At 46.0% G+C, this 12,391-nt stretch overlaps 1 protein-coding gene across 9 annotated transcripts in view; it reads left to right on the top strand.

Moving 5' to 3' along the window:
- Positions 1-12,391, top strand: part of LOC116848714 (RNA-binding protein Musashi homolog Rbp6) — a 926,784-nt gene that overhangs the window by 379,080 nt on the left and 535,313 nt on the right. For 8 of the 9 annotated variants that reach the window (XM_032825098.1, XM_032825097.1, XM_032825095.1 and 5 more), the window contains one exon: positions 7,237-7,318. In XM_032825098.1, coding sequence (XP_032680989.1) covers positions 7,237-7,318 — 82 coding nt within the window. Of the gene's footprint in view, positions 1-5,635; positions 5,660-7,236; positions 7,319-12,391 lie in introns of those variants that run through there. The other variant, XM_032825103.1, reaches the window with a different exon arrangement.

Here is a 12,391-nt window from a genome sequence, read left to right as displayed (position 1 = left end):
AGAGAGAGAGAGAGAGAGAGAGAGAGAGAGAGAGAGAGAGAAGAGAGAGAGTAACGGAGATAGAAACGGGAAGCGAGCGGGACGGAGGGAGATAGAGAAGACGAAGGGACGAGGAGGAAGAGGCAGACAAGGCCATTCGTTTCAATGAACGGCCCTTCGGAATGGGGGCCGCCTATCCTCTTTTTCGTCTCTCTTTCTTTTTCTCTCCCTTCTCTCTTTCTCTCCTTGGCTCTCTCTCTCTCTCTCTCTCTCTCTCTCTCTTTCCCTCTTCCTCACTTACTCCGTATCTACCTTGGCTCCTGGGGGATCCGGGGAGATAGGATAGGATAGAACTCGGTATATAGGACTTTATGCGAGTCTCCTCTGAATAGAAAAACACTCGAGCGGAGGCCAGCGTGCACCGTGCTCACCCGCGCCTCCTTTCCGCTTCTCCTCAGCCTCCTGGCATCTCTTCCGATTCCTGCCTAGCGTTGAATCTCATTTGAATGGAGCCCGCCACCTCGCCGTCTCCTTTTCCGCTATTGACTATCACATGGATAGTCGGTTCTGGAGCTTCCTCGCGACGCGGCGGCCAATATGTTCCGAGCGCGGCACGATGAGAGACTGGAAAGAAGACGTGGGGATGAAGGGCTACAAGTGAAGTAAGGGTTGCAGCCGTGGAGATTCGTAGGTGGAGAGAAAGTTGGGTTTTGCGACCGCGATTTTTGAGCGATTTTTCGGCAGACTTCCGGCATACAGACTTCCGGCGCGTCTCAACGGAGATCTCCCCAAGGCCGTTATCGTGCAATCGTTACCGAATTGCCGCGATTCGCAAAGTCAAAAGCTGTCACTTCGAGACGACAACTTCGTATTTGCGGAAAAGGCGCGGCGGGGGCATTGCTGTTTGCTAAACGCCGCGTTTTGCGTTAAGAAATACAAAACTTGAGTTTGCAAACTCAGCGCACAGAGCGACGCGGCATTCTCTCGCTGAGGCGAGCCCTGGTTGGCACATCACCAATGCAAAACGCAGTACAATGCATGCCACTTCGGCAAATTCACCGCTCGTAAACTTCTTAACCGTAATTTCCTCCACGGCGCAGATAGAACTTCGAGTTCTATTGCCTCGCAAACATTTGATTGGAAATATTTACCATACCACGCGCAATTCTCCAGCAGGCTTTACTGTTCGCCGTTAGGGGAGCACACAAAAATAGAGTATCCAACACATATATAAGAAGGAATGAAAAAACATGCGCGAGTATATAAGTTTAAAAATCTGACCTCTTCATTTTACTTCTTCTTCATATCGAACACAACGTGGATTTATTTTCACTCTTTATTGCGAATATCGCATATTTATAATAGATTATTTTTTTTGCTATAGAAATCTGCGAGTAATTAAATATTAATCCATTTAAATTTTTTTAAATTAAAATAATCAGCGCGCGCAAATCAATGGTTAAAATAAAGAGTCAATCGTCGTATATAAAATTACATAAATAATTTTTTCTAATTGATGAAATTGTTTATTAATCAAGTTTTGAATGTAATTAATTACGCATCGATTAATGATTAATTTCATCGATTAAATTATTGGTGATTGCACGTATGACGATTGATTGATTTGCCGATCACTTTAGTTGGAGAAAATTTTAATCGATTAATATCCAACACTGGAATACCCAGCGAACATGATGACGTTCCAATGACGCCTCCACGTCGTTGATACGTCATTTGACGTCATTGATATGTCATTGCGTGTGTGCTGGGTGGTGATATTTAGATGGTCACTTTTACGACCATCCACCGGCTTTCACATAACTATTGTACCGTGCTTCGTTATTGCTACCACGCCGTAATTAATCAACTAGCTGCCGCTATAACGAGCGAACTGCACTTCTTTGTTCCCGGCGCCGTAAATTACCGCATTCCTGGAGGAGGAAGAGGAGGAGAGTCAAAGAAAGTTACGAGTAAACATTCCATTTTCTCCCGAGCACTACTTCATTCGGCGCCGGCAACGTATCGCTCCAGCTTCCGCTTGCAGTTGCCGTTGAACGGCAACGAGGAGGAGCCCCGGAGCTGAGTAAGCGAGTCGCGTCACCGGCAAAGGGCCAAGGCACGAGCGCGTACCTTCGTTCGTGGAGCGGCGCTGCAACGGCTGGAATGAGAATGCGGGACGTCCGTGAGGGCCGCGCGTGAAAAATAAGTTGTGCCGGGGAACAATTAAGGAAATGACAGCCGTAAATTTCGGCGGATCGCGGCCGCGTTTTAAGAGCGTCTTCTCGCGAGAACGACGAAATTGCTCCCATCAATCCGCCGGCCAGGGACAAATTAAGGAAGCATTGGCAAGCCAACCCCCTTTCCCCTTTGTCTGCCCTCCTGGACCCCTCCCGCTTTAATGACATTTTTATTGGGCCGGAGTAGGCCGGCGTTACGGCAGCGGATCTCGAAAATTATCGGGGCACCGTCGTGAGAATTAAAAATTACGCGAGCTTCATGAAGAAGAAGTGCCTGAGCACGTTAGATACTTTCGAGAGAGAAAGAGAGAGAGCGAGAGAGATTTGCGGGAGTGACGAGCGAGAAAGGGAATTCCTCCCTTCGATTTAACGACGCTTTCATAACACCGACAGCCGGCGTGTCGCGCAGACGAAACTATCTGAAAGATCGCCGCGTCTCGAAGGAAGAAATTGAAAGCCAGCTACCCTCCCAGCGATCGCAAACGTAACGAAAGTTTGGGCGAGAGTTAAGCGAACTTTCGGATCGCGAGAGATTGCATTTCTAGCGCGTTTCGAAAATAGCGACGAACCATTAGGGAATTCATTATCCGCGTTGATCCGTCGACGCGAAGTCAGGAGAGTGTCGGGGGATAGAGAAGACAGAAAAAAAGAAACCAGTCGACGTCGTCGTCTGATTACTTCCCCATCCGAGTCTTCAAGATTCCAGATCGCTTCGCGACGATACACCTCTTCCCCGACGAGCGGCGCGCTTCTTGTCCCTCGAAAGTTCTCCTGCCGGCTTAAATGCAAATTACATATCCATTAAGAGGCAATTCAACGGCACGCGCTTCGATAATCTCCCTTTTTATTAACAAAATCTCATTTCCGAGGGGGAGGAAGACGACGGCGGATGTAATAAGCGGGTGACGTCGATATCTCCTGGCCTAATTGTCTTTTAAATGTTTAGTCATGAAACGAACATTAGCCAGCGCGGTTGATAACGGGTCCTCTTCCGCGTCCTCGTCGTAGTTGTGTCGCCTCCTCAAGAATTCCGACTTGGTGTCATTAATTAACACAGCGGTGGGCCGCTGGGCTGGCCAAGAGGATTGGGGGGAGGAGGGGGGGCTGTAATTTATGCGCGAGCCTCGTTACCAAACAGGTGGTACCCGACGGCTAATGACCCGGGGATACCAATAATTCATTGATTAATGCCGCGTGCTGAATTAGCAAGTCCAGTTATCCCCCATTTTCCGCTTCCCGGCAGTAACAATTATCAGGCACTCCACGCTCTCGCGATTACGGCCCGCTCGCGTTCTATGTGTCGCACGAGAAGCACAAACAACAATTAAAACTTATATTTCCATTTAGTGACGCCGCCCGCCCACCCGCTTGCGCGTCATTGCCTGTTAAATCGTATATTTTAAATCGGCGAAACTAGTCGCATTTCAAGGCGATCTCGCGTCCGCTGTTCTCTCCTCGCCGTTGGCGTTTTAACGACAAACTAGTTGCGCGATCCTCGTGAGTACAAAGTACAATGTTCTACCGTCTTTGTGCAAAAGATTCGTCAATTCTTCTTCTAAGAATATACCGCCCGTATATTTTTACTGCAAAGAGTCGCTAAAAATTCGAAATACATTAAAAAAAGTACGTATGCAATACAGTTGAACAATATATTTTTATTTCAACATCATCTTTTCACAGTTTATTTTCTCTGTTTTATATTATTTATGACTTTTAAATTTTTATCTGTGGGCCACAAGGAAGCTATGCATATGTACTATTGTGAACATTTAAAGTATACGTGTGCAAAAATTGAGATTTTCGTGTTATTTTTCAAACTTCTTCCTTTGCTAAAAAAATAGAACCTAAAGATAGATGGAAACATTATATATTCTCATAATAGCATTGTGGAAAATATAACCCAAATACTAACATGATATCAAATAACATATTAATGACATATTATTGTCATTAGAGACGTCATCATATTTGCTGAGGGTTTACATTGTTGCAAGTAGAATAACTTTTGATCCAGACTCTGAATCAATGTCAAATTGTTTGTGTGTGATCGCTCTTAGATACAACATAAATTAATTTTTAATTTCCTCATAATTTTTCCATTATTCTTGAAATATGGGCAATACATTCTTAAATTCACGTGGCAAGTTTCGTTTGAGTATCAAAGGAAAAATAAAAAGTCAAACGCCTAAAAGATAGAGAATTATTCGTGAAATGAAACATTGTTTGCGTGAAAATTATCCATCCTTTAAAATTGGATAATTTTGTTTCCCGTTTTTCCTGACAGACACAACGAACTTTTGCACCAACCCGACATTCTTCACATGTCGGTCGTTTTCCTAATTTTCTTTTTCATCCACAACGCACGCGCGCGTTGTGGATTTACGAGTAACTCAAAGATAACAGACGATTGACACCAGAGAAATCGAAAGCGCAACTAATTCGCGAGAGCGCTGCTTCGGATAATATAATACGTGTTTCCATCCTCTTCCCCTCGGCGAATTTCGCGCGATCCATCGCCGTCTCGACGTGTGGTGGAGAGGTACGCATTTAGCCTCGCGCATCGCGGCGTATCGTGAACTCCGCGTGTCGTGGATTTATCGAAGCCCGCTCGCTCGCGAACGGGCGAGTAACCGCCGAACATTACGAAGAGCGGACTGGATGAAACAGCGTATAATTAGATAAGGTGTAAGACGTATTTGGAGCGCGGCCATGCTGGCCCGCCGCCAGTGTTCAGCCTTTTGCTATAAACCTACGAAAAGGGTCAAGGGGGTGTCCCTGGTGAGAAGCGGCGGTGTGTGTGCAGAGAGGCCCCACATTGGTCGCATTGATCGTGCGGCACGCGGCGCGATTGGATAATTTCTCGGCCGATTAAGAAGGAAAGATAAGTGAGAGAAGAGCAAAAAAAAAAAAAAGAAAGAGGCGAAAGAACAACGCGGGAACGGACGTCGAGTTTGTTTTTCCTCGTGGTCGCGCACGGGAGAATTTACACCTCGGCAGAAAAGCAGAAAGCAATCAGAACTCGCGCTGGCGATCAGGTGCGGTAGTCGGCAGTTTCTGCTTGTCTACTTTTCAGCGCGAGTCCCGATTGGCTTCTGCCTTTCTGTTTTCTGCTTTTCTGCCAAGGTGCGAATTCTGTCTGAGAAATCCACGGAGACACGGTTTCTCTCGTCTCGCGCCAAGCGCAACGCGCGTGCGACGGCGAGGCCGACCGCGTGTATATTTATGCGACCCAGCCGCAAAATGATTGTACCTGAAATTATCATATCCTAATAACGTCTGGGCTAACGATCGAGTTCCTAATAGGCTCAGCCGATAGCTTGTGCAATCAGGGCGGCCTCGTTTATGCTCTATATAGTTTACATCAACGGTATAAATGGAGCTGTTTCCCTCGGACTCTGTCCGAGGATTGTTTTCAATCTGTGCACTTGCTTTCGCGTCTGTATGTGAGTGACCAAATGAGTAAATCAGTAGCGTTTATTGTTGCTTTAGAATACTCTTTTAGGATATATCCTGGATTATTAAAAAACTAAGTTGTCTGCTTTAAATACAGAAATTTCTTTGCCGTGGGCGTATATGTAAAAAGTATTCTTTGATAGTTATTTGCGAATAATTTATTTGGCAGAATTAATTTTCTAATAACATAATTACGCGAAAGCAGGGGATAATAATTCGAAGGTGTTGTCCTTTGGTATATTGTCGATCGTGCTTTTGTTAGCTTAATTATACACCGAGGGAATTTTATAATAAAAATTATTACAGAATTTTACATAGATTGACACTCTGCAGTAATTTATTATCTTTTCAGTTCTCATATATATAATATACGGAGAGTATATTATAGCTTTTTTCTCGTATAAATTCTTGTTAATTTTACTATGTTTTTGATAGTCCAGGAATAGATTATCAAGAATGGATTAATAAGTATCTTGCTAAGAAACATCATGAATTTCGCTAGCAATATAGTAAATATTTTAATAGCAAATTTAAGTTCTTAAAATATAAATAACTCATATGTACGGAAACGGATGGATAGAACGAATTATTGCAGAATGCCAATCTATTGCTTGGTGTTACAAAATCCTACAGTAATTTTAACCACAAATTTTTTTCTATGTATGTGCTATTTATATTTCAGAAATTGAAATATACTGTTAAAAATTTCGTCATATCTCTAACGAAATTTATACGGAGAGAGTTTGTAGTAAAAATTACTACAGAATTTTGTGATCAAAAAACAGATCGACATTCTGCAGTGATTTATTATTCTTTCATTTCTTATAAGTGCCATTTGTATCTTAAAAACTAAAGTGAGCTATTAAAAAATTTTCTGTTTCTGGCAGAATATACGACGTTTCTTAGCAAGATAAATCTTACTGACAGTAAGGTTCATACTTATTCCTGCGTTACTAGAAGCATAATAAGATTGAAGAGGATTTATACGGGAAAGAAAGCCGTAATATTCTCTCAACGCGTAGTCTCGTTACCGGCGACGTTTTCAAGGCAACCTCGTCACTATTTATTCGCATCGACGCGAAGACGGTGGTCGCCGACGGGCTCGTAAGAAACAGGTGCACAATGTGTAGAATTAGCTGTCGTCAGAGGCGGATCGTACTAAGCTGAGGCTTTACTTTGGGCGCACGCAGCGCGTTTATCAAGCTACGGGGATTACGCTCCGAAGTGTCGACTCGCGTTGTTATCTACTAATTCCAATTAACGTCAGCGATCTTTCGGGCCGCCTTTGGTCCTAACTTCGCCTGACAGATGTCTGCGCGACGGGATAATTTAAGTTTTCGATGCCGTATCTTGCGCGGCGGAGAAGCTCCGTCCCCGTGAAAAATGACGCGAGCGCGCTGCGATAAGCGCGACTAAAGAGCTGCGCTCTCTTGGGCGAGAGAAAAATCGCGCCTCTCGTCACGAATATCGAGCATGCTTAGCGCGACTCATTTGCCGAAGATACGATACGTAGGCAGCGCCTCGTCGTCGTGCGTGACTAGTAATCGCTGTTGTCGTATTGTTTCAGAGAGCCTTAGGGAGTATTTCACCAAGTATGGAGACATCACAGAGGTCATGGTCATGAAAGATCCTACCACGCGACGATCAAGGTGAGCGTAGTGTGCGTCACGTAGAGTGTAATTCTCATGATATTTCACCGTGCTGTTCTTCCGTCGCGACTTCGTTATTCCCGACTTTTCGATTATATTCCCTCGGGGCAACCAGAAGATGACCTACATCCCTCGGAAATGTCGATGTTTTACACGTCGATTGGCGGAATATGCCGGGCATATTTCACAGCTCAGAAATCCGACGTAAGAGCTCGGCCGTAGGAAAATTCGCGGCTTCGTGCCAATCCCGCGCGAATTATCGTCGGATTCCTCATTGCAAGCGTTAATCGCGAAAAACGCGGGCATGATTGACGCGCCAAGGCTGGCCCCGCTAAAAATAAGCGCGCACCGATCGCCAGCTCGGCGAATCCGATTCTCTCGGCGTCGCGTTCCTCCCAATCCGCGCGCGGGCGCGAGAAAGAAACGCGAAAAAGAGACTATTACAGACGAGAAAAGTCGAGCGGCGGAAGTCGCGTAACGAGGCGAAGTTATAATTCCCGTCTACGACGACGATAAGTCAAGATTACGATAATAATATGGTAATAGCATTTTTGATAATACGATAACTATCGTAGAGAAAGAGAGACGGAGAGAAGATAGAACAAGTAGGAAAGGGAGGGGAGGAGAGAGGGAAGAGTTGTAACCACTAGAGGTTGATAGCAATAACGATAATAATAATAGTTAAAGTTATAATAACTTTTTGAACTCGCGAAACGCGCTTATAACGAAATTATGCAAATTGCAAGAGGTGCTGCACAAGTGCGCGCTGTGAGCCGCACTCGCACATCGCGCTTTCTGATACTTAGCGCGTAATTAATTCGCCGCGTTATCCGCGCTATCGAGAGGACTAATGTGCGACTTGATGCAACACAGGCACACACACACACACAATGTCATGCGAAAATCGAATTGCGCATCCAGTGTCGCCGCGTTAACCAGAGAAAGTACCGTAACACCGTGGCGGATGGTAAATGCCAGAGCGCACCGGCATCGCGGTAATTACCGGTTTTTAAGCGGAGGAAACGAGGGGCGAGTCTCCGACGACGAGGGTCGGAAAAGAAGAGGAACCGACGCGTGGGTGGGTGGTTGGCTGGGTCGGTCGCGGAGGACTGCGTCCAGCCGGCTATATACAGTCTATTCTGGTGTGAAGGGGAAGCACGTGCGTCTTATCGCCCATCAAACGTAAAGCTGACGGTGTTTTATTAAGATCAGCGGGGACTGCGAGGCGTGACTCGTCAATACTTGGCGATATCGTCGCTGCGGGGGAACACGGGGGACGTTCTGAAAATTGCGTGCGCTTAAGTGCGGGGGGAGGTCTTATCTCTTGTCTTATCCCCACAGTAATTCTGCAGGCTAGTATTCGACGCGGTATCTTCAATATTTTTATCTCTGTTGTATATCCGTCTTGATTCGTACCTGCGAGACACAACAATACTATTTATTGCTGTGTAAATTTTGTCTGCGCTCTGTCCTCCTCGCCGACCTGATTTCACTTTTATTTGCGCGCACACACATATTCTTCTTAATCTTAAGTCCTATAAGTTTCGTCTCTTATAGAGCGAGAGAGAAAAGAAGAGCGAGAGAGTGAGAGAGAGAGCACGTGGAGCTTTCATAATGGTATTCAAGTCGCTAATATCCGCCATTATCAACCGAAGCCTTTATGCTATAAAAGCGCGCCGTCAAAACGTTTGTGCAGCGATAATCGCAGTCGAATTGTCGCTGTTTAAATTGCCGTCCCTGGCGCTTATGCGCCGGTTACCTCTCGTACCGTGCATTTCTCCGTCTAATTAATTGGCCAGAAACTTTCGGGCTGTGCCCGCCAACCTTCCCTAATTATTCGTTCCTTTCATTCCCGCGGGAGAGAGAGGGAGAGTGGCGCGAGGCTGGAGGGGAGGGTGGAGGGCAGACGGGAGAGACCGGGTCGCGGGAGGAGAAGGAACTGCCGGACAACAAAACGAAACAGGGCACAACTTACTTCCATCGAGTTACAAAGCACAAGCAACAGCCGGGCCTATTCGCACCCGCTTATTAAGCGAAAATAAAGCCCGCAAAATCAAAGAACGTTCCCAGTCCCTTTTCAGTTTGCAGCATTCATTCGCGACTTTCTCTCTCTCTCTCTTTCTCTCTCTCTGTCTGTCTGTCTCCATTTCTGTCTTTCTCTTAATCTTCACAAATCCCCCTTTCTCTCCCGTTCCTCCTTCCCATCTTCCTTCCTTCCTTCCTTCCTTCCTTCTTTCCTTTCGTGTCCTGGATAGTTTGAAGTCCACTGACAATTAGGAGTTTTGTTCTCCATCCCTTACCAGCGGGGAGCTCGTTATGAACACGTTGGACCGGGAGCGAGTCCGTCTTGTAGACGAAAAAGTCGAAGATCGAGATTGCAGCGCAGAAAACGAGCAGAAGCGGCTTTATTCAGGGACGTGGAATTAACGCGCGGGGCGATTAACGAAGGTTGTCGTTGCTCCCTTCCGCGAGCAAGAGGGTCAGAGTTGCGTCGTTCATTATAAATTGATCCTCCTGATCCTTATAAATTGGTTACTTATCTATCTTTCTATCTATCCATCTATCTGTCCAACACCATGATAAAAATCCAAGAACCCAAGTAATAATTCGCCGATCGAAATCTATTTGCGCCGCGCGATAACTGCAGATACATCCGCAGGTTATCACCGGAGATTAACCGTCCGTCCGTTCGTCTGTCTGTTCGCGTCGATAGATTTAAATTTCTTTCGTCGTAACTTCCATGATGGCGTGGCAACGAGCTGGTGGGAAAAGAGGAGAAGCTCCTCAGGCGGGTGGGCGGAGGAGGTCGCTTAAGGGATGACGAGAAAGGGGCGCGCGCGACGGAGACGGCGAACGGAGGAGACAGGCCGGTGAGATAGAAGGGACCGTCGTCCGGGTGGCGGGGCGGTTGAATCCCTCAGCGCCACGTCGTAGCTCATATCTGCCGCAAGGGGACGCGGATCCTGTATGCAGGGGTTGAGGCATGGGGTTACTCTGCGGGTTGTAAATTAATGGTTAGCCCGTGGCATGGTGGGGTTCGGCCTAAGGGTTCTGGTTGATCTATGGGCGGCATGTGTGCCAGGTCAAACGGGGCTTGCCCACTGATACGGGAGCGAAAATGTCTCTCTCTCTCTCTCTCTCTCGCGCGCGCGCGCTCTCTTCCTCTCGCTCTCCCTCACACGCACACATACACCGCCTCATTGCCTCCCGCTCTAACCCGGTCTCGCAGCTTCGCTCTCTTTCCTTCGGAAAGTGCAAAATCGATAACGGTTTCGATAAAGCCGCCGGCCATATTTCTGAACTTAGCGAGTGCTCGGAGAGCAGCGGGGGGTGGGATATAATTCGACGACTTAACTTAAATCTGTTCCCGGGACGCGACCGGTGCGTGTATCTACGATCTTAAGTGGCGTCGTTAAATCGACGTTGTTTTATTCGGGATAATCGTGCCCCACGTCCGAGCACGACCGTTCCTCCGCCTCTTTTCGCTGCGAAATCACGGGGGGAGTGACATCGGTTATTTCGGTTACGAGTTAAACAAGATCTCACGATCTCTCAAGGAAGTAGGAAGATCAGCGCGTCTCACTTGGAAGGCACGTCGCTTCCTTCGAGCCTCGTGACGATGTCGATGTCGTCTCACTTTCGGCTGCGATGGCTGATCCGGAAGCTCCTTACGCGCCGGTCGGAATCTTCGTACGCGCGCGATCACATCGTCCACCGAGTTAACGGCCATTGCATTTGCGTTTAGTCCCGTATGCGTCCTTGGAATGTAAAAGTAATGCGATGCAGTCGATTCAATCGCCCTTTTACGAGTTTCCCGAGCGCTCGTAATAACAATGCGATATCCCGGCCCACGATCGATGTATAATGGCGGATATTCGAATGCAGTTAACTTTAGTACTCGCGGTGGAATCGTGCCTGTGAAGGAGGCCAGCGACGTGCCTCGCGAGATCGATACTCCGCTTCCCCTTATCTCGGCCCCTTCTCTTATTGACCATTCCTAACGTTTTGTTTCCCCGTGATACTGGAGTTAATCGCGAAACGCAAACCAGGCGCATTCGCGACCCACTCCGCTATGCCGCGCGGCCTCCTCGGCGGATCAATGGTCAATAGGACACTTGCTGCTCGAAAATTTATCTGTACATATCCCATTCGCGATCGTTCCCATTCGCGATCGTTCCCATGAGCCTCTCATCTCAGCTGTCATTCTTTCACGGGCCTAATTTAACCATGTGGCAAATTGCAATAGTGCTCTTCAGTGGCGATTCAAAATGACCTCGAAATTTCTCTTAGAGTTGGGTGTAACAAGCATTCCTATTTTTTTTTATTTTCTTTGAAGAATTTTGAAAATTGAAATACAAAATATATGTGATTTGTATTCGTCGTGAGTTACAAATAGTTTAACTTACTCAGTTTTAAGGCAAATTTTATTTCAAAATTTTATGAAAGGTTTCTCTTAACTTCAGGGATCACCAGAGGGGACACAAAAATATTTTTTCCAGTATTTTTAACTTTCAATATTTTGCAGTGCAACTAAATATTAAATTTCAAGAGCACTAAGACAAATATAACGCATTAATCAATAGTCCAACATGTTAGATATATGGTTTTACACATTCCACGTATATAGAGTCAGGTTATAGACTTGGAAAAAGCATTCCAGTTGATTGAACGCCAGGACTGAGGAGGTTATGTAAATCGAAAGTTTTCCGAGCATACTATTAAGGGATGAAAATGAGTTGGTTCCTGATGGAATCAATGAAAGAAATATTCCATCGATGATCAGTGAGTATTCACTGATCTTCAGCGAAACACTTCCTCAATTTATTACTCTATCTTATTTCTCACTGACTTTGACCATGCAAGTAAAATTTCTCAGCAAAATCTGTAATACACAAATTCGTTGCACATGGGAAAAGATACTTGATTGGACCAGTCAAATTTCTGATGAAAATATGAACGAACCAGAAATTCCGGTTAATCCAGCCGAGATTGTTTTTCCTGTGCACTGATTGTACCTCAGAGAGAGAGAGAGAGAGAGAGAGAGAGAGAGAGAGAGAGAGAGAGAGAGAGAGA

This window comes from Odontomachus brunneus, unplaced genomic scaffold, assembly GCF_010583005.1.
Source record: "Odontomachus brunneus isolate Ranch 3 - 2012 unplaced genomic scaffold, Obru_v1 Obru_scaffold_098, whole genome shotgun sequence".
Classification (NCBI taxonomy): domain Eukaryota; kingdom Metazoa; phylum Arthropoda; class Insecta; order Hymenoptera; family Formicidae; genus Odontomachus; species Odontomachus brunneus.
The sequence above is the reverse complement of the archived record's forward strand: the minus strand, read 5'-3'. Positions and strand labels throughout refer to the sequence as shown.